Consider the following 23728-nt stretch of genomic DNA (forward strand, 5'->3'; position numbering starts at 1 on the left):
GGGCGCTTGCACGGGCACGTTCCTGATACGAATCACCCTGCATAGCCATGTCACATTTCCAATCACATTTTGGATACTAGAGTGACGTCGCAAGCGTGCTGCTACTTCGTCACCTTGGAGTATACAGCCAACCTGTTGATCTACTTGATCATCTCCTACGATCCTTGGAATTAAGTATATAGGACACTCGAAATCCTCATGACATAACATGCTATTAATAGTTCAGGCTGTCAATCGATAACGGGGTGCTTCCAACTACAGGTTACATACACAATAATCCTCATCGCGCCAGTCGATTCTATTCGCTACCACCACGCCTCCTACTTCCATTGCACCAAAATACGCACTTTCCCACTTACAAGATGCATGAAAACAATCCTCCTCGGAAGAAACGCTGGGGCCGACCGAAGCCAAGTCATTCAAACCCTCATTTAGTAGAGGAGAGAGGCAGGACGACAGCCAGTCACGATGTATGAACTTTCATCTTAGCATTTGCATCGTATCTAATCGTTACAGCCGTCTTCTCTCTTGCCTTCGAGGAATGGGTCTCATGAAAGACGTTCAGGGTCAGTTTTCAAGCTCTTTGGCAAAGTGACCAAGCGCTTCGCTCGAAGCGCTCGACAATCCTCAAACCCTGAACCCACGGCTGCAAGTTCCAGCCTGCAGGACACCCAACCTGTTCAGTCAACTGAGGTAAGCGTAATCTAAACTCTGAATGTGTCCCGTGTGCTATGATTGGTACTAATCGCTGTTGCAGGATCTCACCCCTCCCACTCTCGAACAAAATTTTGGGCAGTTTTCCAATTTGGGGTTTGTAGAGATAAGTTTGACTAACGAAGTTCGAAATATTTTCGTTCATCTCTTTCGACAATGTGCTGACGTCTACACTCAGGTCGAAGATCTCGACCCGAAGGTTGTCCACGAAAGAATCGCCAATGCTGACAAAAGTCTCGCAGACGCCGGCCACGTCCCAAAAATACTCCAAGATGCTTCTTCCACGACCAACGACCTACCATCTGTTTCTGATACGATCGATACGTTCTCCGTGTTGCTCAAACCCTTGAAGGCATTCAACTCCGTCGCCAACGCGATTGCAAATGTACAAACCATCTATCTCTTTTCTGTACGCGACTAACATTCGTGCGCAGGTCCATCCCTACGCGAAGGTGGCACTGAGCATCTTCACTTGTGCATCCAATGTAGGCCTCTTTCTCAGTCATCGCCATTGCAGGTTGACAAAGTTTCGGTAACAGATGATTCTCGATCAGGCAGACCGTGATGTCGCTGTTCGCCTTCTGCTTTCAAAGATATCTGAAGTCTATACTTTTATCACGGAGCAAGAGCAGTTGGCTAAGATTGAATCTATGCTAGCGATATATGTGAAGATAGCACAGCAGACGCTGGTGTGTGCTGATTTCATCAGCCATTACTCTGAGACGAAGAGTGCCTGTGAGTTGGTCCCACTGCTTCATCCACCAAACTCAATGTTACCTGTTTGTATAGGGATAAGACTTGGCAAGCACGTTTTCGATGGAGCGGACAGCACGATCCAGAGCTACAACAATGCCCTAGATGACCTCATGCAGCAATTCCGAGACCGGGCGGCTCGTGATACCCTTGTGATCGTCCACCATATGGGTATGAATCATTTTCAGGTCTCTTCAAGCCTCAACTGACATTCCATGATCCTTTCATAGCTGAGAATTTGGACCTCGTAGGCATGGAGTACGCAACGGGCACCGGATTGGATAGGTTTAAATGTTGTTTGCCAAATACCCGGCAAGACCTTCTGGAAGGTATTCAGGACTGGATCAGCAGCACCGAGGAGGGTGCTCCACGGATCTTGTGGTTGTCTGGCACAGCAGGCAAGGGTAAATCTGCTGTTGCCCATACAATAGCCAAGTGGTACATCGAACACGGAGGTCTTGGCTCATTCTTCTGCTTCGATCGTACTGAGCAAGCGGATCGCTGTCAGAATAAAATATTCAGGACCATCGCAAGCGATTTGGCAGGCTGCAACCCTATCGTGCGGCGAGCCTTGGTGCAGGCAGTTCATGATGACGATGACCTCAAGCGGACTGCAGATATCACAAAACAATGGCAGGAACTCATTGTCGGACCGTCAAATGCCTTCGCTGCACCCGTGCTGATAGTCATTGATGCGTTGGATGAGAGCGGCGAAGCTAATTCTCGGAAACAGATTCTTGATCTACTTGCTGGCAAATTGAACACTTCCGCCTCACAGCTATCCGAACTCCCAGCCAACTTCCGAATTCTCCTCACTTCCCATCCCCTCCAAGACGTTCACAACACTCTACACGCTGCACCACATCTTCGCCATATTTCCTTGGATGACATCTCGTCTGCGTCCACGGCACTCGACATTGAACTTTATATCTCCTACATGCTAAACGATCTGCGTGACATTTTCAATGATGCCCACTTCAAGGCACTTGCTCTGAAATCTAATGGCATGTTTGAATGGGCTTGTCTCGCCTCAGAATATATCAAGAGCACGAACATTGTGAGCCGAGGCCCGATGCACCGTTTCCATAACATTTCCGAAACATCTGCCAAAGGCGTACATCTTCTGGATGAGATGTATTAACGCATCTTGGCAGATATCATGCCGAAGCACATGCATGAGGAGGTGATTCCTATCTTTCGGTCCGTGATGGGTCAAATTCTTGCATCGTCGGAACCACTTCCCATCAATGCGTTGAACACGATGCGGCAGTGTTTCCCGTATGATGATGACCGCTACGATGTAAAGTTGCTCATGGGGCATCTTGGCTCGCTTGTCTCCAGCACCTCAGATTCTGATATTCCCATACGTCCCCTTCACGCATCATTCTACGACTTCCTCACAGACGAATCGCGGAGCCGTGACTTCTTTCTTGATGCATCAGCGGCGCATAGAGATCTTGCCTTTGCCTCGCTTCGGGTCATGGGCAACTTGGAGCGCAGGCTTCGCTTCAACATCTGCTCCTTAGAGAATTCCTACTTGCCCAACTCTTCCGTCCCTGATTTGGAGAAACGAGTCAAAGAATCTATTCCGGCTGAACTATCATACTCATGTTGATTTTGGGGGACTCATGTCGGCTCTACGTCCTTCGAACCACCGCTCGCTAAAGAAGTTGAGGCTTTCTTCGACGGAGAGCGTCTTCTTTGGTGGTTGGAAGCACTGGCCTTGATGAGAAGCCTCAGTGGCTCGGCAGTGACCCTCTCATCTATTGCAGATTGGTTTTCGGTGCGTAGCTCAAGCTCATTCTTTTCCCAACAAATTCTTACGAGTAGTGGTGTGGTCGCGGGGTCATGGTGAGTTTAGGCACGTTGGTGACGCTATCAAGGATACCCTGCGTTTCATTCGAACTTTTGCAACCACCATTCTACACAGCACTCCCCATTTATACCTGTCTGCTCTACCATTTGCTCCGACACAGTCGACAATATTTCGCAAGTTTGCCGCAAAGTTTCCTCACACCCCCCGCATTGTTGCTGGCCATGTCGAAAATTGGCCTCCGATAGAAAAGATAATCCACGCGAATGGCTGGGTTTACTCGGTTGCAATGTCACCAGACAGAAAATGCATTGCATGTGGTTTAGATAATGAAATGATCCAGGTGTGGGATACGGAGACTGGCAAGGCATTGTGTGCCCCTCTTCAAGGCCACACTAGGGCTGTTATGTCTGTTGCATTCTCACCGGATGGACATCACATTGTTTCAGGTTCATATGATGACACGGTCTGGGTGTGGGATGTAGCAACTGGCAAGGCATTGGGTACCCTCCAAGGGCACACTGGCCCTGTTCTTTCCGTTGCAATCTTGCAGGATGGAAAACACATAGTATCGGGCTCAGGTGACAAGATGATCAGAGTGTGGGATATGGAGACTTGCGAGGCAGTGGGCACCCCTCTCGAAGGACACACTGGCCACGTTAACTGTGTCGCGATCTCCCCAGATGGTCATCACATTGTCTCTGGTTCAGGCGACAACACCATCTGGGTGTGGGATATGAAGACTGGCCAGGCAGTGGGTACCCCTCTTCAAGGTCACACCAAGCATGTTTTGTCTGTTGCAATCTCACCAGATGGGAAATGCATCGTGTCTGGTTCAGAAGACAGCACAATTCGGGTGTGGGATATGGAGACTGGTGAGGCATTGGGTGCCCCTCTCCTAGGGCACACATAATCAGTTTCATCTGTTGTATTCTCACCGGATGACAATTGTATCGTGTCTGGTTCATACGACCAGATGATCCGAGTGTGGGATGCGAAGACCGGCGTGGCATTAGGATCCCCTCTTCAAGGCCACACTGCCTCGATTGGATCTATCACAGTCTCGTCGGATGGAAGTCGCATAGTCTCTGGTTCATATGACAAGACGATTCGGGTGTGGGATGCCGACACTATTACAGGCAAGGCATCAGTCGCTACCTTTCAAAGCCACACTGACTCCATCAACTCTGTTGCAATCTCGCCAGATGGACACCACATCGTGTCTGGTTCGGATGACAAGACAGTTCGAGTGTGGGATATAGAGACCGGCGAGGCATTAGTTGCCCCTCTTGAAGGGCTAGGGAACTGCATGGGTATACCCTGGGGTATCTGGCGGGTTTTGAGTATCTGGGATGGTAGCTCTTTATTCTGCGACAAAAACAAAAAAAAGTTTATGCAAAATGATCCAGATTGACTGAGATATTGCTAGTCCAACAACTCAGGCTAAATCTTCAAAGCTCATCCCTCCACATATCAATCTTTGCAGGTGGGTACTCAAAATGTCAAAAAACTCGCAAAATCATTTGATGTGTGGAGGGATGAGCTTTGAAGATTTAGCCTGAGTTGTTGGACTAGCAATATCTCAGCCAATCCTGGATCATTTTGCATAAACTTTTTTTTTGTTTTTGTCGCAGAATGAAGAGCTACCATCCCAGATACTCAAAACCCGCCAAAACCCGGGGTATACCCATGCAGTTCCCTATGAAGGGCACACCAAATCTGTTCAGTCAGTTGCAATCTCATCGGACAGGAAGTGCATTGTGTCCGGTTTCAGCTGATAGGAGCATTCGGATGTGGGATATTAAGACTGGCGAGGTTTTGGGTGCACCTCTTCAAGGTCACACTAGCGTGGTCTACTCTACTGCAATCTCGCCAGATGGACATCACATTGTTTCAGGTTCACGGAACGAAACAGTTTGGGTGTGGGATGTAGCAACTGGCAAGGCATCTGGTACTCCTCTCCAAGGTCACACTGGTTGGGTTCTGTCCATCGCAATCTTGCTGGATGGAAATCACATTTTATCTAGTTCAACTGACATGACAATCAGGGTGTGGGATATGGAGAGTAGCGAGGCAGTGGGTTTTGTTTGAGGACACGTCGGACGAAAGAAAAAGATAGAATGAGTTCTATAACGAAAGTAAGTAAGTACTCAGTCTCAAGAGTCGAAGACTAAGAGACTTCTAGCTGACCTATAATGAAAGTAAGTAAGTACTAGAATAGTAGTCAGTATCGTAGTAGAGAATCTAAATGAATGATATCATACCTCAGTCTCAAGAGTCGAAGACTGAGGTGCGAAGCAGTAATAAAAAACTTCTAATGAGCGCGTAGCATATTATGTAAGCAAGTGTTGTTTGTTGTTGTTTGAATCAGAGTTATCACTTATCTATAATCTTTCAACACACCCACTCAACGAATCAACTCTCGCTGTTCAACACTCCCATTCCTTCAATAAATCGACCATGCTTCTCGCGCGCAAGTGCCTTCATCAAAATGTCAGCGATCTGTTCGTTTGTGGGAACATACTCAACACATATCTCCCCTTCCTCCAACTTCTCTCGGATAAAGTGATACCGGATCGCTATATGTTTGGTGCGCTCGTAGAACATGGCATTTTTGGCTAACAGAATTGCAGATTGATTGTCGATTTGGAGAGTTATTGGGGGAGTCTCTGAGAAGTTTAGTTCTCCGAGTAGGGTCCTCAACCAAACAGCCTCCTTTGTAGCAGCGGTGGTGGCCATATATTCTGCTTCGGTACTGAAGAGTGCGACCGAACTTTGCTTCTTCGAACTCCAACTAACCGCTCCTCCAGATATGGAAAATATATATCCGGTTATTGAACGCCGGTCATTGACATCTGAGGCCCAGTCTGCATCGACGAAAGCATGTAAGTCCGTTTCTGACTTTCCTTGATATGTCAAACATTTATTGATGGTGCTGCATAGATACTGATAGACACGCTGTAAGACCTATGGTCTTTGCGGCCTCGTATAGGCCTTTTTGTGTTGTCCCTCTGGTTCTAATTGCAATATGTGCTACCATTGGTATAGTGCACATATCTTATATCGTCAGCCGACGGCCGCGGCGTGTGCGTGCACTTTGGCTAGCGTCGGCTTCTCTTTGGATCCGTCGCACGTCCTCCGTCCATCCTATCCATATCCTCCACTGGTTCATCAGTGCGTATATTACTTGATTCCCACTAGACTAACAACATTTCCCAAGCTATTCCATTTATATTTTCATTAAATGTGTCATGGACCCTACTTACATACATCTCGCTACCTACTCGGCTCCGAATATCGCTTATGCGCACATACATATATTGGATACTTAGAATTTTTATGTACCTTCTCTCTCCCATCAGAATTTATCACCCGTTTACATGCAAAAGTTATAAGCCTTGACAAAAAAAAAAGTCTAAAATCTTCGGTACTCTTTCGCGCACGCACTCCTATCGGTGGCAATTGCCTTGCACTCGCGTATCCATAATATTCAACACTCCCGGCGCTCATCATCGCTCGGCTCCGCCCTCGCGTCTTCAATACCTCCTCGCAATTCACCTTCGACTAAACAGTGCATTTTCGCGTTTTTTCACATCGCAGCCGCTCGCGCTCGTGTCGCATCACATTGCATCTTATTGGCGCTTCGCCTAAGCATATATTGCATCGCATTATTGGCAGCTCGCTCGCGCTCGCATCGGCTTCGGGTTTCAGGTATTCTTTTAGTCTCAGTTACCCTTTTTAGTTTATACGTTTCCCCTCACACTTTCAACTAGAGGAATCATTCTCAGTAGCAATCCCCTCGGGCCGAATCTATACTCGCATCCAGAGGTCTATTTGAGTTTTTACCCCACTTCCCTCTTTCTTTCCATTTCACCCCTTCTCATCTAGCTATCATTCCTCGCACACAACACTTTAGGGCAGTCCAGTGTGCTTGTCCAGGGGTGGCTGCAAATCTGCTTAGGGCACCTACTGCGAACACAATGTCTGGACGCGTTGCAAGCATCGCATACATCAGTGCACCTAGGGCACTTTGGTAAGTCTTTACATCGACTTCGGCTTCATTCACTTTGATGAGCTTGGTATTAGGGTCCAATGGCGTATTAACAGGACAACTGGATCCCATGTTGAAATGCTCAAGTATCGATTTGATGTAGCGGCTCTGCGGCAGCTTGATCGTGCGCTTATCATGGTCCCGAATGATTTCCATCCCCAAGATCCAGTGCGCTTCTCCTAAATCAGTAAGCTCATACTCTGCTGCTAACCGTTTCTTCAGCTCATCTATCATCTTTTTTTTTTCTTGTCCTTCAACAGTATCATTTTATCATCGACATAGACAGTGACTATAATGATGGTGCCGTTCTCGAACTTGTAGAAGACCGAATGATCTGCATTGCTGCGCATGAAGCCGAGAGATTCAAAGATGGTACGTAGTCTTTTGTACCATGCTTTGTGTGCCTGCTTAAGACCATATAGGGCGCGTTTAAGCTTCCAAACTTGACTTGATGAGTCACGAAAACCAGGAGGGAGCTGCAGGTAAATCTCCTCATCCAATTCACCGTTTAGAAAAGCTGACTTGACATCCATCTGATGTATATCTAGATCATACTTGGCTGCAAGGGCAAGAAGGGCTCGAATCGTTGAGAACTTTGTGATGGGGGCAAAAGTGTCCGTGTAATCGACTCCTTGAACCTGTGTGAAACCTTTTGTGACGAGTCTGGCCTTATAGCGTTCAATTTCGCCATGCGGGCCGCACTTAATTTTATAGACCCATTTCGAGTCTACAACCTTGCGGTCACGAGGGCATTCGACTACCTCGTATAGGCCAATCTTCTTGAAGATCTTTAATTCTTCGGTCATCGGCGTATACCATAGATCTGCGTCTGGATGGTTCATTGCTTCATTGAACATCCCAGGCTTACCATCACAAGCTACTGTAGCCTTGTAAGCCTCCCCATGCATCTCTGCAGTCTCAATCTCGCCCACTGCCTCAGGTATGTCCTGTATAACCAGTTCCTCTCTTTGAAGTGTTGACTTCTCATAGGCATTTATGAAGTAGCAAGGATCATCGTCTCGCATAGGTGTGTGTCGTGCACGTGAACTACGTCGTACTTCGGGTGGAGGAGCTGGGCGAGGATATGGAGCAGGGGGTCCTATTTGTCGAGTAGCTGAAGGGTTTGGTGGTTGAATGCGGTTTGTCTCTAATGCACGCGTGATGTTCGGTGCTGACACTTCCTTGTTCTGGTCTTCAGGCTCGAACTTGACCATGCTTAGAGGAGCTGGCTGTTCATCGATATCATCATCCTCATGGGGAGATTTGGTAGCTGGATTTCCCACTTCCGGTGTGTCGTCGTCTGATAATTCTTCTATAATTGTTGACTTATGAGGAGCTTCCAGGCCTTGCAGGTCGGCTGTGTTGTGCTTTGCAGTGGTGACCTGTTTCTCTGGGAGAAATGTGTCTATCTTGACACAACTAGGCCCTTGTGGATCTCCTTCATCAAAGACGACGTCTCATGACTCGAGGATGTGGCCAGTTGGATGATGCAGGCATACATAGGCCTTTCGATGTTCAGCATACCCAAGGCTGACACATTCGAGCGATTTTGCACCAAGCTTCTGGCGTTTTTCATCAGGTATGTGTACATGGGCTTTGCACCCAAATACCCGAAGGTGGGATACTGATGGCTTGTTCCCAGTGAACACTTCATGTGGTGTAACGTCTCCGTCTATCGCACGAGTTGGTACCCGGTTCAATATGTGCGCCAAATATAGGATTGCGTCACCCCAATATGTGTTTGGCAGTCCGGCGTCTCGTAGCATGCTGTGTGCCATTTCGACTAAGGTCCGATTCATCCGCTCTGTGACACCATTCTCTTGTGGTGTGTATGTGTTTGTTTTCTCATGATGGATGCCTTTTGACTCGAGATAGGATGCAAATTGTTTTGATCCATATTCCCCCCCACCATCACTACGAAAATAGTTGGGGCATTCTCCAGTCTTGGTCTCTGCACATTCAAAGTATGCTTTGGTGAGTGCAAATGTTTCATCCTTGGTCTTCACGAGTTTAACCATGAGATGGTGTGAACAGGCATCTATGAATGTAATGAAGTATTGGAAGCCGGTGCGCGACACTGTTTCCATGGGTCCGCATACGTCAGAGTATGTGCGATACAAGACTCCTGGGCTTTCGACATTGGATTTCGTTGGGATTAGGTTGCGGTGTTGCTTGCCTTCAAGGCAAGGCTGACACACTACCTTATTGTGAGTACTTGAACCCTTTATATTTATCCCATTGACCATATCTTTTGAAATTAACTTAGATATGGAGTTGAAATTTACATGCCCAAGTCGTCAATGCCATGTGTCAAGAGTCGCGCTTGAATGGAGCATGCGTAAGGTGAGAACTGTTATGGGGACATCTGGATCGAGTGGAGCTGATGGTCCTTGCAGAATGTATGCAAGTGCTTTCTCGCAGGGCTTTACTCGAAGGACGTATAGCGAGTTTTGCTTATGTGCGAGAGCGATGGTCTTTCCCTTTGCAAGGATCTTGCACTGGGAACCATTGAAAGTAACTTCGAGACCTTGTTTTGTGAGGTGGGGAACTGACAGAAGGTTCGCATTTAGATCTGGTATGTGGTAGACTTCCTGCAGGATGGAGTGCATGTACTCATTTTCACCAATATAGATGTTTGTTTCGACATGTCCGATGCCTATCGCATCTATCGAGTGTCCATCTCTGATGATGACTTGTTCGGGTGGGTTCAGCATGCGATATTTGATGAAAATTTCCCACTGACACATCATGTTTGCAGATGCGCCAGAGTCTACTATCCAATCATCTTTGGATGCGGTTGTAGAGTGCCCATTTGCCATGAATAATTGAAGCGGTGTGTCATGGTCTGATGAGATGCGTGCGACCTTTGCAGATAGGTCCGTTTTCCCTTTGTCTTTATCCGCCTGCTTCCCACTCTTTGCAGCATCTTCAGCAGCTTTCTTCTTTCAACAGTCCTTCTCCTCATGTCCAGGAATTTGGCAGTATGTGCACTTTTCCTTTGACTTCTTCTTGTCCTTGTCCTTGCACTTAGGCTTATTCTTTTGTGCAGGTCCCTTCATGACGAGCGCAGACTGGCTATTGCTAGCCTGTCATTGCCTTTCCTCCACCAGCACTTGGGCTATGACGGTTTCAGTGGTGAGTTTGTCACTACTGGACATTAGGATCATTCAAAGAGTAGCATAGGATGAGGGTAGGGATATCACCATCGCAACTGCAACCAGTGAATCTTCGAGTGGCTGACCAAGCGAGGACAGTATGAATGCCTTCTGTCGCATGGTGTTGAGCTGCGTTTCCATGGGAGATTCATCCGTCAAGGTACTTCGAAACAATTCGCCAATGAGTTGAGCAATTTTTTGCTTTCCTCTACCCTCGTATCGCTCACAGAGCTTCTTCCAGGCATCTTTAGCTATTGGCATGTAGAGTATCCCATTCAAGGGGTCATCTTTCAGCGTAAGAGCTATCTGAGCTCGTGCTTCCTTGTTCTTTGCTAACCATTCCTGGTGTTGAACAGGGTGCATTATGCTATCTGGCATCTTTTCACTTCCTTCGACAATTGCCCATAGTCCTCGAAGGTCAAGGATTAACTCAACATGGTACTTCCATAGTTGGAAATTTGAACTGTCGTTTTTGAGTGACAGAATGTCATATAGGCAATTGGAGGCTTGTGCAGTTCTGCTTGTTGATGTAGAGCTGGATGATATGGAAGGGATGCTCGAGGACGAAGGAGTTGCAGCTGGTTGGGCTGCAGACACTGAGGGTGTGTTCAACATTTAATTATTGTTTCTGTTGACGTTCCTGTGTGGTACTGGATTGATTCTAAGCACCAGGGCTCATAACCTTTTGTTTGAGGACACGTCGGATGAAAGAAAAAGATAGAATGAGTTCTATAATGAAAGTAAGTAAGTACTCAGTCTCAAGAGTCGAAGACTAAGAGACTTCTAGCTGACCTATAACGAAAGTAAGTAAGTACTAGAATAGTAGCCAGTATCGTAGTAGAGAATTTAAATGAATGATATCATACCTCAGTCTCAAGAGTCGAAGACTGAGGCCCAGTGAGAACTGGTTGTGCTCGGATAGGCCTGGAAATGCTAGCAGTGACTTTCCCGTTTTGTAATATGTTGCATTGTGTTATTTTCGTATCGATACACCAACACCTTCGCATTGTGTCACATTTCTTTGCACTTTTGCATCACAATTTGTAAAGTACGAACTTCGTATCGCACAATCGCAACTTTGTAACGCACAATCGCAAATTGCAGCGCTTGCAACACTCGAACTTCGCTTCACAACGTGTAAATCTTGTATTGCAAAGCAGTAACTTATTGGATCCTTGTAGACCTGCCAAGTTCTGGTATATATCTAATATCTCGTTCAATGTACTGATGATGATCTTACTGCAGCCTAGCATGCTTCCGAGTTCGAGTTCTCAGCTAACCGAGGCCACTTCTCGATATCTCTGTGTCTGCAGCAGGTATAACCATGGTCTGCCACACGAAGTCTTGTCTGCAACATTGTATCGTCATTTGGATGAAGCTACGACCAAGGAGGAGAAGCAGTGAATTCGCTCTGCAAAGGTGCTTGGTGGCATAGCACTTACCCTAAGCAATCCCCCAATTCCACAGTTCGATGCTACCGATGCGTCTCTTTCTCATAGCGCTCGTCGCACGGAAACACTCCGAGCCCTTGTACAACGTGCACGAGAGAGAGAAGGCTCTAATAATAGGGCTGGGCATTGCAAGCATGCAAAACTTGCATTGAGTGACGATGACAACATGGTACACATCTTCTTTCAATGCTGCGACTTGCAACCGTGACTTATAATTATATTTGAATGGTGATTACCCTGTGCTCCCTCAGGAAACTGAGCATGATGATCTTGTTCCATGCAACAACATAGTTCTGCACGATGACCCAGTCCCTGACAACGATCCGCCTCCTGAATGCATCCCCCCAGTTCCGCACAATGACCCAGTTCCCGACAATGATCTGCCTCCTGAACGCATCCCCCCAGTTCCGCACAATGACCCAGTCCCTGACAACAATCTGCCTCCTGAACGCATCCCCCCAGTCCCGCACGATGACCCAGTCTCTGACAACGATCCGCCTCCTGAATGCATCCCTCCAGTTCCATGCGAAGACCCAGTCCCTGACAACGATCCGCCTCCTGAATGCATCCCCCCACTCCCATACCGTTATACAATTGAGTGCCAAAAGCAGCCTATAATTAATGTGGAGGAACTTGCGGAGACTGCTGTTCTCGAGAAAATCAAGGATACGATGGAATATATTCTTTTGCTGAAAAATGCCACCGTAGAAGATCATATTGCAAAACTTAGTGACGACACACTTGCTCAACTTTGTAATCCACCAAATGAGCCTATCCTTATTGCAAGTCCGGGTACATGACAGAGTATTGTGATGAGCATTTCTCGCAAGAATCATATGACCGTATACGCAGGGCTACTATGCAAAACTTTGTGGGAGCAGAGGGTGCTGATGAGATTCTGAGCTTCTACAATGTCAAAAAGCTCATTGCGCAATACACAGGTGTCGAGCCAATAGTGCATGACATGTGTCTGCAGTTGTGTCTCACATTTACTGGTCCACATGCATATGAGGATCGCTGTCCCATGTGTGGGACATCTCACTGGGATCAGGCGAAGATACATGCGAGCAATGGACAGGTAAAGGTTGCTGCCCAGACATTCACTACTATACCCTTAGGCCCGCAACTCCAGGCATTGTACCGGGATCCGGAGAGTGCATGCAGCATGCATTACCTCTACGAGCGCACGCAGGAGATCCTTGCAGAGTTCTGAGAAACTGGAACCATCCCCATCATTGATGATATTGCCATGGGATATGACTATTTCGGGGCTGTTGTTGATGGCAATATTAAGGAAAACGATATAGTCCTCATGGTATTACTGGATGGCGCCCAACTCTACAAAAGCAAGCGATCAGATTGCTGGATGTACGTATGGGTCATTCTCAACCTATCGCCTGATAAGCGCTATCGAAAACTGCATGTACACCCAGGTGGGTTTATACTGGGGCCAAACAAACCAAAAAACCTCGACTCCTTCCTTGCTGTTGGGTTCCATCACCTTGCTGCTCTTCAGAATGAAGGGCTCACTGTGTGGGATGCATCTTGCGAACTTGTCTTCAGATCAGATCTTTACCTCATCTTTACAACCGCTGACGGACCTGGCCTTGTTTACTGGGATTGAATGGTTGGACACAGTGGCAAGAATGGCTGCCGCATCTACTGTGAAGTAAGTGGAAGACGTAAAACTCGGGGGACACATTATTACCCTACACTTCTGAAGCCACGAGATCGGTGTGCACCAGGCAGTGCGCATGATGATGTCAACATCTTGACTCTCCCTCTCGGTGGTTCTGCCAACTACGCTGACAACTTGTATCGACTTGTATCCTCTCCAAGCCAGTGACAATTGGACATTCGGAAGACCAAGACAGGTCTCACAAAACCTCCTCTCATTTTAGGCCTCTCCCCATCTCGTTGTCTCGGCATTCCCTTTTGCATGACCACCGATTCTATGCATCTAGCTGGCAATCTCAGTGACCTGCTTCTCTCACTCTGGTGTGGGACAATGGATTGCAGTACCACTGATGATATAGGTACATGGGATTGGGCAGTACTTCGAGATGATGATACATGGCGTGCGCACAGAGATGCAGTTGAGAAAGCAGGTCTGTATCTGCCCGGCTCATTTCATCGCAAACCATGCAATATTGCAGAGAAACTCAACACTAGCTACAAAACTTGGGAATTCCAAGTTTACATGTTCGGTCTCGCACCAGCACTACTCTATGGTACCCTCCCTGAAAAGTACTGGACTAATTACTGCAAGCTCATACCCGGATTTCAGCTCATGTGCCAGCATCAAATCACTTCGCAAGATATCGCAGATGCCTACCAACTTCTATGTACTTGGGAGCATGAGTTCGAGTTACTGTACTACCAGCTCAAAGAAGATCGTCTCCAGATGGTGTGCCCCTGCATACATCAAACCTCTCATCTTGTCTCGGAGACGATCCAAAAAGGCCCTCCCATATGTTATGCTCAATGGACAATGGAGCACACAATCGGGAATCTCGGTCAAGAAATATGCCAGCCATCACAGCCTTATGCAAATTTGTCGCAAGAGGGAGTACAACGCTGCAGAGTTAACACACTTCTATCTGCGATGCCAGAACTCGATGATCCTCCAAAAGGACTTCCACCAGGCGCTGTTGATTTAGGTGATGGGTATATACTGTTGCGCAAACAAGACAGGTACCTGTTATTCCCTGCAGTCGGAGATGTTGCAGAAGCCATACAAGATTTCCTGGGGCATGGTCGCATACTTCCTTGCATCAAACGTTGGGCGCGGCTACTCTTACCAAATGGACAGGTAGCATGCTCTGCCTGGAGGGAGACCCTTAAGTCACTCGAGCAAACTCGCATGTCACGTAATGTCAAAGTTAATTTTTCAAACTAGATCATGTATGTATTTATCTGACTCGTTTTAGTTCAAGCACAAAGGCCAGTATCGCTTTGGTGAAGTCTTGTACTTCACTAGACTTGCTGTTGAAGCGGACGCTGACCATGATGACGATTGGCAATTTGCTGATGTCGCCGTCATTCGAATGTACTCTCTACCAGATGACGATCTGCTCCGCCTCTCCTCACACACTGTCGCATCTTGCACTCACCTTGACACCATTTCTATTGTCGATGTCAAACAAATCATCAGTGTCGTTGCGATGGTTCCACACAGGCCAACATTGCCTTCTGGAGTTACAGAGGATCGTTTCTTCATGGTAGAGAAGCCTGGCTTAGATGTATCAAACCTTGGAGTTCCTTACGGTCATGGTGCAGGTGAAGACAATGATGACAATGACATAGACAATGAAGGCATTGAATAAATATATTGTACAATTGGTGCTGTTGTACAGTGCATCGAATACAGTGACTGCAATAAAATAGAGACTGACGTGCAAAGAAAGAATCAGATGCCTGCATCAAAAAATGTATCAAAACTGACAAGCAAATGAAAGGATCGTATATCTGCATCAAAGAAGTCGGAGTCGCTTCCTACCCCAGTCCTCGATATCCTCAAATAACTTCTTTCTTTTTGCTACCTCAGTAGCAATGTCCAACACATCGAACGGCCGGACTGTGTAGCGCCATGGTGCAAATGAATCTTTCGGATCCTCATTTGGGTTCCCACAGCGTCTTGTGAGCACATTGCATGGAGATACCTCGCAGCTGCTTCAACAATATGTGAGTGAGAAAAATATAAAAAGATGTAGAGTGCTACCATGTTGGAAGCGATGCTACACCATCAAGTTCCTCTGCTTCGGTGTCCTCTGTCTTGATCTCGTTGTTGATGACCTCAACTGAGTCCTCCGTCTTAATATCCATGGTGGTGATTACTGGCTCTGTCTTCATTGTGTCGTCCATCCTCACTATGTCATCTGCCTCGATGATATCAACAATAGTATCAAGACTATTGCTGATACGGTGATACCCATGTTAGTACATAGAGTTAATGTCAGGACAAACTTACACATCATATTGAATGAAGCGGGTTATGTCTTGAAAGCGAAGGACAACTCTCTGAGGTAGTTATATCAGAAACACGTCTGTATCTACCACATGAAAACTCACTTTTTGGCCTGGAGACGCTATGTCAAGATCAAATGAATATGTATCCCAGATGGGAGAAATGCCATCAATATCAAGGAGTATAACATCCTCAAGCATATTGACCGCAGAAGACACATTGACGGTGCTAGAGTTTGCCATTATGTTTCAGTCAGTCTAGGCAGGAAGTGTTTACGCGACTTATGCGACTCGAGGATTTCCAGAAATTTCCATTGGAGTTGTGATACTAGACACAGATGTTTGGCTTACTCCCCTGGGAGTAAGCCAAATGTGTCTAGATATCACAACTCCAATGGAAATTTCTGGAAATCCTCGAGTCGCATAAGTCACATAAACACTTCCTGCCTCCATCCAACATGTTCTCTGGCAGCGATTCAGGCTCTCACGTTTTTAATGGCATGTCTTTCCTTAATACTGCCCAAAAATCGACTCCTAGGTATCAGAATTCACAATGGGGAGGGGACTTTACTCCTTCCCCACTCAGGTCTTTGGGTTCTGCATTACCTGAAAGTCTGGATCTATTCAATGACACATCTCTGGCGGCAATGCAACAGGTCACGCAGCCACCCTGCAACCCATTTCAACAAGTGAGTACATGTTTATTGATTTCTTACCTTCTTTCAGGGCGCATATATTTACAAAAATCAGCAACTCCAATCATTGCATGATCACTGCAAAACCTTGGAGATGCAGATAGTCAAGATCACTGCTGAGCACGACACAATACTGTATGTAGCTATATATATATCACTGATTTTGCATTCACAAAATAATTAGGTCGAGTTTCCAACTGCTTGCAGGCGCTGTACAGCTTCATGATGCAGATCCCTTCAAGTTTAACACAACCTTCAATTCACCATCACAAGGAGATCGGCTGAACTCTGAGACACATACCGACATCAAATTCTGGAACCCATCTGAATATCTTACATGGCTCGATTCACATGAGGCACAACTTGGCAACCGTGGTAAACTCCCTTACCTTGAGCAGGAGGATGGTGACCCAGTGCAAGATGACGAAATCGATGTGATACGCAAAACTTTGCGGGGTGCATTTTCTGAACTCAACAACCGGGGACTCGCTCCAATGCGTTGGGGTAACCTGACTGCATCAGATACTGATTTGATGAATAGTATAATGGAGAAGACCCACCCTATCTTCAGGCTGGCCAACAATGGCTGGAAGCTGCATTACCTCACCATGTCATCCTATCCTTCTTGGCGACAAAATCACATCGAGAATGGTGCGAGCGATAACAGCAAGAAACACAAGCATTCAATGTCTTCCATCAAGTCAGAGGTCAATGAGAAAAAAATCAAGAGTATGTTTCATGCTTATCCTATCAATGTTACTAATTGTTTGGCAGTCAATTCTTCAGTGTCTCCGATCATAGCAGACCCAGAATTACCTGCAGCCAGTGCTTCGACATCTCCTGCCACTGAATCGTCTGGATTGGACCCCATAGAACCTATCTTGGAATTGCCTGCAGCTGGTCCTTTGACATCTCCTGCCGTAGAATTGCCTGGATCAGACTCCACGGAACCTGTCTGATTAGAGCTACCTACAGCTGGTCCTTCGATATCTCTTGCCATGGAATCACCTGAGTTGGACCCCAATGAATCTGTTTCAGACTCGGCTACAGCTGCCAGTGCTTCGCCTTTGTCTCTCTTGCAACAACTCGATCATGCATCCGAATTTTCTCCATGTGCCGGCACATCCCTGCCTTTGCAACCACCTGTCTCGAATTTTCCCCCAGTTGCTCCGTCTCCACTTGCACAGCACTCAACTTTAGAAGTTCCTGCTGTCGTTCTATCTCCACCACAGCAGCCTGTTATAACACCAACACCTCAGATCAAGATTGTGAATCCGTTGTACGTCAAAATATGGTATCCTGTTCACTGCTGATATTGCTTAACAGAACTGCTCTTGCTCTTGCTGCATCTCAAATCATTTTGCCTCCACCGCCACCTGCTAATCCATCACTCAAGTCTCCACCTGACACCACCATCACTGTGAAGAAAGGTAAGAACAGTGGGACCAAGAGCAGTACCAAGGGCAAGATGTGTCCTAGCCAAACCAAAAACGGACGGTGAGTTTTTTTTTCAATTCGGACTATATTGTTCACTATCTAGTACCACAGGAACCTGTGCACCTTACGTTGGTTAAAACAAACCAAGTTGAATGGCACGACCGAGGAGTTCAATGCCTACTACAACTCCCTCACGTCGACGCAATGCACGGTACAGCTCTATACTACATAGGCAACTGCATGGGTATGGGTAACCCGCACGGGTCACGGGTAAGGGTACACCTGGGGTACGGGTGGGGGTTACCTTTCACGGCACCCGTACCCTTACCCATACCCATGCGCGGGTTAGACCATCCAAACATGATATATTGCTACGTAATTGACAACTCTGTACTAGTACCTATGCCAAAACAAAACCTTAAAGAAGCCACAACTGTCAAAAAATCTTCCATCCCATCGTCCTAAGCAAACCTGTCCCAGACTCATACCTCACATCCAACCATGCAACCAAATATATTCACCGCAGCTGCAAAACGGGTCACAAAGCTCACGGACAAGGCCAAAGCGGCACTTGAAGAGAGACTTGAAGCTACTGGCCCGTCAAGGAAGTGAAAGATTGATGCGAAGGGCGCAAGTGCAGTCTCCAACAACTTGAAGAAGGCAAAACAAAACCTTTCCACTGATACATCCAAAGATAGACCCGGCTGTTGGTACATCCAAAGATAGGCCAGTCGCTGAGGCCTCTTCATCTCCACCTGATGTGGGAATAGCGGCAGAGCCTCGTAAAATTTGCTGTGCCATTGTTCGCACTGAGGAAGAGGAAGAAGCATTGTATGACAATGCCATTGTCATTGACGATGAGAGCGAAAAAAGCGGAAGCGAGGCTGGTAATGAGGCTTCAAGTCCAGAGAGTGCGGAGGATGAGCGAAGTATGTTCCTGCTATAAAAATATAGCACCACTAATTAGCAACAGAGAGGCTCATGAAAGAATGGGTATCACCTGTTTATGCATTCTTTGACCCAACACCCCACATCACTGAAGTTGGTGGTCGATGTGCACACGAATTCAAATGCCGTGCAAAGGGGTGTAAGGCCACAATCCGACGGTTCTTAGACAAAAAGGATGCCCGATCGACAGGGAACATGCACAAACATGTCAAATCTTGTTGGGTGGAAGATACGCTCAATGCTGCTGACAACGCCAAAGATGCGAATGAAGTGCGAACAAAAATCGTCGGAGGTATCCTAAAGAATGGGTCAATCATGGCATCCTTTGAATGTAAGGGAAAGGGAAAGTAACTTACTCGCACCGTCAACACACGCATGGAGAAACAAGGTGAGGTCTTGATGTTGTCGTTGACACCTAAACCTAAAGTGTCTTCTTCCAGGTCAGAAATAGTGCGTTGGGTATCAGAGAGTCTGCGTCTGTTCGAGATAGTCAAGGATTGAGGATTTCAGTTGTTGATGAAGACTGGAAGGCCAGAGTATTACATACCTTCGCCATCCACAATTTCTCGTGATGTTCGACTTGTGTTCGCTCGGACTCGTCAATGAGTTGCTAAAATGTTACAAGTTAGTTCAAATCATGCACTTTGAATTATCACATGAAAAAACCTCACCAGGAATATGATGGCAAGATAAATTTTACAACGGACGCTTGGAGTTCACCAAACCATCGAGCGTTCGTTGCATTCTCGGTGCACCTCGAGCACAATGGCATACCGCTAAGCCTACCATTAAATATCATTGAAGTAGCTAAGGTGAGAAACTTACCTTGATAGATCCACAGCGGCTAATACTATGTTAGTCACACACAGGCGAAGAGCTGGCAAACATGTTTGCAAAGATGCTAGAGGAATTTGGCATTTCAGACAAGGTAAATTTCAAAAGAGACATGATGACTTACAAATTGATATTGTGCGGGCCAGATTTTGAGCATGACATGCGATAACGCCTCCAACAACAATGTCATGGTTGAGAACCTTGCAGCTGAGGTACCAGCATTTGGGGGGGCCGCAAGCCATACACGGTGTTTTCTTCATATGGTAAACCTCGTAGCAAAATCACTCATTCGCGAGTTTGATGTGTTACAGTCATCCGTAACACCTACACCAGCCCCCGCTCTGCTAGACTCCCAACGCGGCGGCACGCCGCCTGTTACGCTGACCGTCGGTCGGCATGTGCAAACTAGGATAGGTCTTCTCAGCGACGGCTCGAGTGAGCCTACTGAAGCTGAGGGTGGTTCTCGGCTTGACGGAACGTCAAGGGTTCCTCCGGTGATCTCGGTAAGACGGCACTCGTCGAGATACAGGGCTAGTGGATACGGCTAAGAAGCGGGGAGCGACTTAGAAGTGCAGTCTCAGACAGCTAAGCTTAGGAAGCTTAGTTGAACAAGTTCTGGGATGAACCTAGTAGATTAAAGTAAAGTCTAAGTACAATAATCTGTCTACTTATATGTGCTACATGTAAGTGTTCAAGCTCAGTCTGTAATCTATAGTATATCTAGGATCTATGATAACAAGACATGAGGGTCAGATAAGGTACATGAGGCTTAACCTCTGATCAAGCATGCAGCGCCAAGTGTGACTGCACATAAGTACATGAGGCGCCAAGGGCGCTCCGGATCTTCATGAAGCGACATGTGGTATACATGTGCTGATCTAGGGTGACCATGAGGCGTACAGCCTCCATGGATCAGGTACAAGGCCGTCTAGGCCAGGGGCGGGTCACAGCGCCAGGGGCGGCGTCACAGCGGTCCAGACCGCTGTCTTTCTAAGTGCAGGCGGCGTACCACCGCGTCGGGAGTCTAGCAGAGCGGGGGCTGGCGTAGGCGGAGCTGAGGCTCCTGTAGGTGTTACAGATGCCTGTAACACCGCCTACACTTAGAAAGACAGCGGTCTGGACCACAGTGACACCACCCCTGGCCTAGACGGCCTTGTACCTGATCCATGGAGGCTGTACGCCTCATGGTCACCCTAGATCAGCGCATGTATACCTCATGGCGCCTCATGTAGATGCGCAGTCGCACTTGGCGCTGCATGCTTGATCAGAGGTTAAGCCTCATGTACCTTATCTGAACCTCATGTCTTGTTATCATAGATCCTAGATATACTATAGATTACAGACTGAGCTTGAACACTTACATGTAGCACATATAAGTAGACAGATTATTGTACTTAGACTTTACTTTAATCTACTTGGTTCTATCCTGAAACTTGTTTAACTAAGCCTCCCAGCTTAGTTGTCTAGACTGCACTTCTAAGTTGCTCCCGCATCTTAGCCGTATCCGCTAGCCCTGTATCTCGACGAGCGCCGTCTTACCGAGATAACTGGAGGAACCCTTGACGTTCCGTCAAGCTGAGAACCACCCTTAGCTTCATAAGGTTCACTCGAACCGTCGCTAAGAAGACCTATCCAAGTTCGCACACGCCGACCAACGGTCAGCGTAACATGATGTAACCAAGAAAGAGGCCCACAAAGCCTTGGATAAGCCTGAGAATAGTGATGACAGAACAGAGCTCGAGGTATTGAGTGAGGGGATTGATGGGGAGGATGCAGTGATGATCGCTGAATATGGTGTTGGGGATAATGACGGTAGGGACAATGATGACGGTTGGGTTGATAAAGTTGAAGAGCTCGATCCTGATGAGCGACCCACGCTGGAAAAGAGTATTCTTCCTGTGAAGTTAGCCCTTGTGAAGGTAAGAACAAAAAAAACCAACATGCACCTTCAAGTCTAATATCTCTTCCAGCTCCGTAGACTCGCATACAAAGTTATACATTTGACAACTATAGTCCTCCCAGCGTGGCATAAGATTCTTGAAGACTTGCAGGCGCCCATCACTCTCATGCCACATGATGTTTCGACCCGCTGGAACTCCACATTCGATATGTTGGATTATGTGATTGAGCATCGGGAGGCTGTTGATGTTGTGACTCAACATCGAGATCTCGGTCTGCAGAAGTTTGAGCTGAATGATGAGGAGTGGGCAATTGCCGAACAGCTGAGGGGTGTTCTCAAGGTAAGTACCAGATACATCCGAACAACACATTCACTAATTTTGGTCTATGTAGATTCTAAAGGACGCAATGCCCGCTCGACACCTAATCTAGCCACCGTGATTCCGGCCATGGATCTCATTGACGAAAAGCTCACTACATACTCCCGCAACAGACAATATCACTCTTCAATCCGCTGTAGCACTTGGATCAGCGTTGGGCTCGTATCCTGCCAAACTCATAGGTATTCCACATACACATTCCTCGACACTCCATTTTATCTTCCGAGAGTTCCGTGCGTTCGTCCGAGTCATCCGAAGGTCATCCGTCCGTTTCCGAGGCTTGTATACAGTTCCGATCCTCCGTACCATGTCCCGTCCGTGTCCGTTTGACTTCACTGGTGCGTTCTTCACTTGGTTATCTGTTATTGATTATGTCTAGGGGCACATATGTTGTTGGCCCGTTGGTTATACACGCCTTGCGTCTTATTACATGCATATCTCTGTAGCAGCTCACCTTGAGTCTTATTACATTTCGGATATCTTATCTCACTACTGGTTTCGCCTACACAGTTTCCAAACTTTCACGCTGTAGGATATAATCTGCCTCGCTAGCTACTGGCACTTCACTTCACTTTCCCTGCTACGAGCCATAGTTAGTAGAGTCACTTTCGGATAGTCGTACTTCGCACAATCGACCTTTTGTTCATTCGGAACAATTGTTTGGCCTGACCGCTGCCATTTCGCATCTCGCTGTCTCAAAGTACTTTCGATAGGCTTTGTTTAGTTATACTTCGCGAGTCTTATACTTTGACACACCGTCATACTTCTCTCGGAACTTTTGCTGTTCATCGGAAGCTCTTCAGACGCTTCGTGCAACCTCGGACCTTCATTTCTTGACGTCGGACCATCTTCGGACCACTTTCGGACCTCTTCGGACGCATCCTCGGAACATTGAGCGTGCTCTTGGTAAACATTCCTTTCTCTCATCCTCGATCTTAACAAGATATCCCTTGCTTTATATCAAGGAGCATTTCTATAGGCAGTCTCTTTGGGACAAACATCTCACTCGCACTCTGAGTCTTAAGGTAACACTTTTGTAGCGCCCACATAGAATCTACTCTTTACACCGCTCAGCTGTTCAGCTGGCAAAGGTAACACTTAACCGGTACTATCAACTTACAGATCAATCCGAAGTCTATCGCATTGCCATAGGTTTGTTCTTTTTTGTCTCTGTTCTGACGGCTCACATTCATACATATATAGTATTACACCCACGTCACAAGCTCATATACTTCAGGAACACTCGATGGGAGGACGACTGGGTCACGACAGCTGAAAAGCTTGTCCATGACCGATTTACTCTCTATTCAGCCTTGGATGCCAACCTTCAAGACAACGACTTGGACATGGAGACTTTAGAGGAGGAATCACATAAGGTACGTCTTTTATTTAACTGTGACTACTGACTACTGATTCTATTCTAGATGAAAAACATATTCGATGACATGCCCGCCCTTGCTCCGCCAAAATCGACTGATCTCCGTGATGAGCTCGAGCGCTATCTCACCTCTGACATTGAAAATGTTCCTGATGCACTTTCATGGTGGCACGAACGTCGTACCACCTACCCTCATCTATCATGGATGGCATTGGACTACCTTACCATTCCTGGTGAGTTTTTTTTTAAATTGA

The 23728-nt window shown here is 46.9% G+C and overlaps 9 protein-coding genes across 9 annotated transcripts; 8 read left to right on the forward strand and 1 right to left on the reverse strand.

Moving 5' to 3' along the window:
* Positions 1 to 10858: 10858 nt before the first annotated feature.
* F5147DRAFT_523991 (uncharacterized protein) lies at positions 10859 to 11080 on the reverse strand (the record flags this gene model as incomplete). Its single annotated transcript, XM_041429956.1, has 1 exon — positions 10859 to 11080. A coding segment is annotated over one exon (222 nt), but the record flags the coding sequence as incomplete, so codon positions are not given.
* A 1372-nt stretch (positions 11081 to 12452) lies between these two features.
* F5147DRAFT_586435 (uncharacterized protein) lies at positions 12453 to 13150 on the forward strand (the record flags this gene model as incomplete). The annotated part of the gene is given in 2 exon segments (XM_041431927.1): positions 12453 to 12729; positions 12741 to 13150. Coding segments are annotated over 2 exon segments (687 nt in total), but the record flags the coding sequence as incomplete, so codon positions are not given.
* Positions 13151 to 13345: 195 nt separating this feature from the next.
* On the forward strand, positions 13346 to 13549 carry F5147DRAFT_545648 (uncharacterized protein; the record flags this gene model as incomplete). Its single annotated transcript, XM_041430321.1, has 1 exon — positions 13346 to 13549. A coding segment is annotated over one exon (204 nt), but the record flags the coding sequence as incomplete, so codon positions are not given.
* A 12-nt stretch (positions 13550 to 13561) lies between these two features.
* F5147DRAFT_586496 (uncharacterized protein) lies at positions 13562 to 13783 on the forward strand (the record flags this gene model as incomplete). The annotated part of the gene is made up of 1 exon (XM_041431931.1): positions 13562 to 13783. One exon carries the CDS (start codon positions 13562 to 13564, stop codon positions 13781 to 13783), a length of 222 nt encoding a protein of 73 aa, XP_041286399.1.
* A 108-nt stretch (positions 13784 to 13891) lies between these two features.
* Positions 13892 to 15263, forward strand: F5147DRAFT_586490 (uncharacterized protein; the record flags this gene model as incomplete). The annotated part of the gene is made up of 2 exons (XM_041431929.1): positions 13892 to 14818; positions 14868 to 15263. The coding sequence occupies 2 exons, from the start codon at positions 13892 to 13894 to the stop codon at positions 15261 to 15263; spliced, it is 1323 nt and encodes a 440-aa protein (XP_041286400.1).
* Positions 15264 to 16361: 1098 nt separating this feature from the next.
* F5147DRAFT_658010 (uncharacterized protein) lies at positions 16362 to 18309 on the forward strand (the record flags this gene model as incomplete). The annotated part of the gene is made up of 9 exons (XM_041434363.1): positions 16362 to 16441; positions 16490 to 16592; positions 16630 to 16733; positions 16783 to 17327; positions 17373 to 17498; positions 17562 to 17877; positions 17925 to 18095; positions 18147 to 18246; positions 18268 to 18309. 9 exons carry the CDS (start codon positions 16362 to 16364, stop codon positions 18307 to 18309), a joined length of 1587 nt encoding a protein of 528 aa, XP_041286401.1.
* A 707-nt stretch (positions 18310 to 19016) lies between these two features.
* Positions 19017 to 19813, forward strand: F5147DRAFT_748161 (uncharacterized protein; the record flags this gene model as incomplete). Its single annotated transcript, XM_041440029.1, has 3 exons — positions 19017 to 19330; positions 19514 to 19565; positions 19658 to 19813. 3 exons carry the CDS (start codon positions 19017 to 19019, stop codon positions 19811 to 19813), a joined length of 522 nt encoding a protein of 173 aa, XP_041286402.1.
* A 147-nt stretch (positions 19814 to 19960) lies between these two features.
* Positions 19961 to 20119, forward strand: F5147DRAFT_530451 (uncharacterized protein; the record flags this gene model as incomplete). The annotated part of the gene is made up of 1 exon (XM_041430073.1): positions 19961 to 20119. A coding segment is annotated over one exon (159 nt), but the record flags the coding sequence as incomplete, so codon positions are not given.
* A 1500-nt stretch (positions 20120 to 21619) lies between these two features.
* F5147DRAFT_528195 (uncharacterized protein) lies at positions 21620 to 21994 on the forward strand (the record flags this gene model as incomplete). Its single annotated transcript, XM_041430041.1, has 2 exons — positions 21620 to 21736; positions 21788 to 21994. Coding segments are annotated over 2 exons (324 nt in total), but the record flags the coding sequence as incomplete, so codon positions are not given.
* Positions 21995 to 23728: the final 1734 nt, after the last annotated feature.

This window comes from Suillus discolor, assembly GCF_016758755.1.
Source record: "Suillus discolor strain FC423 chromosome Unknown F5147scaffold_99, whole genome shotgun sequence".
Classification (NCBI taxonomy): domain Eukaryota; kingdom Fungi; phylum Basidiomycota; class Agaricomycetes; order Boletales; family Suillaceae; genus Suillus; species Suillus discolor.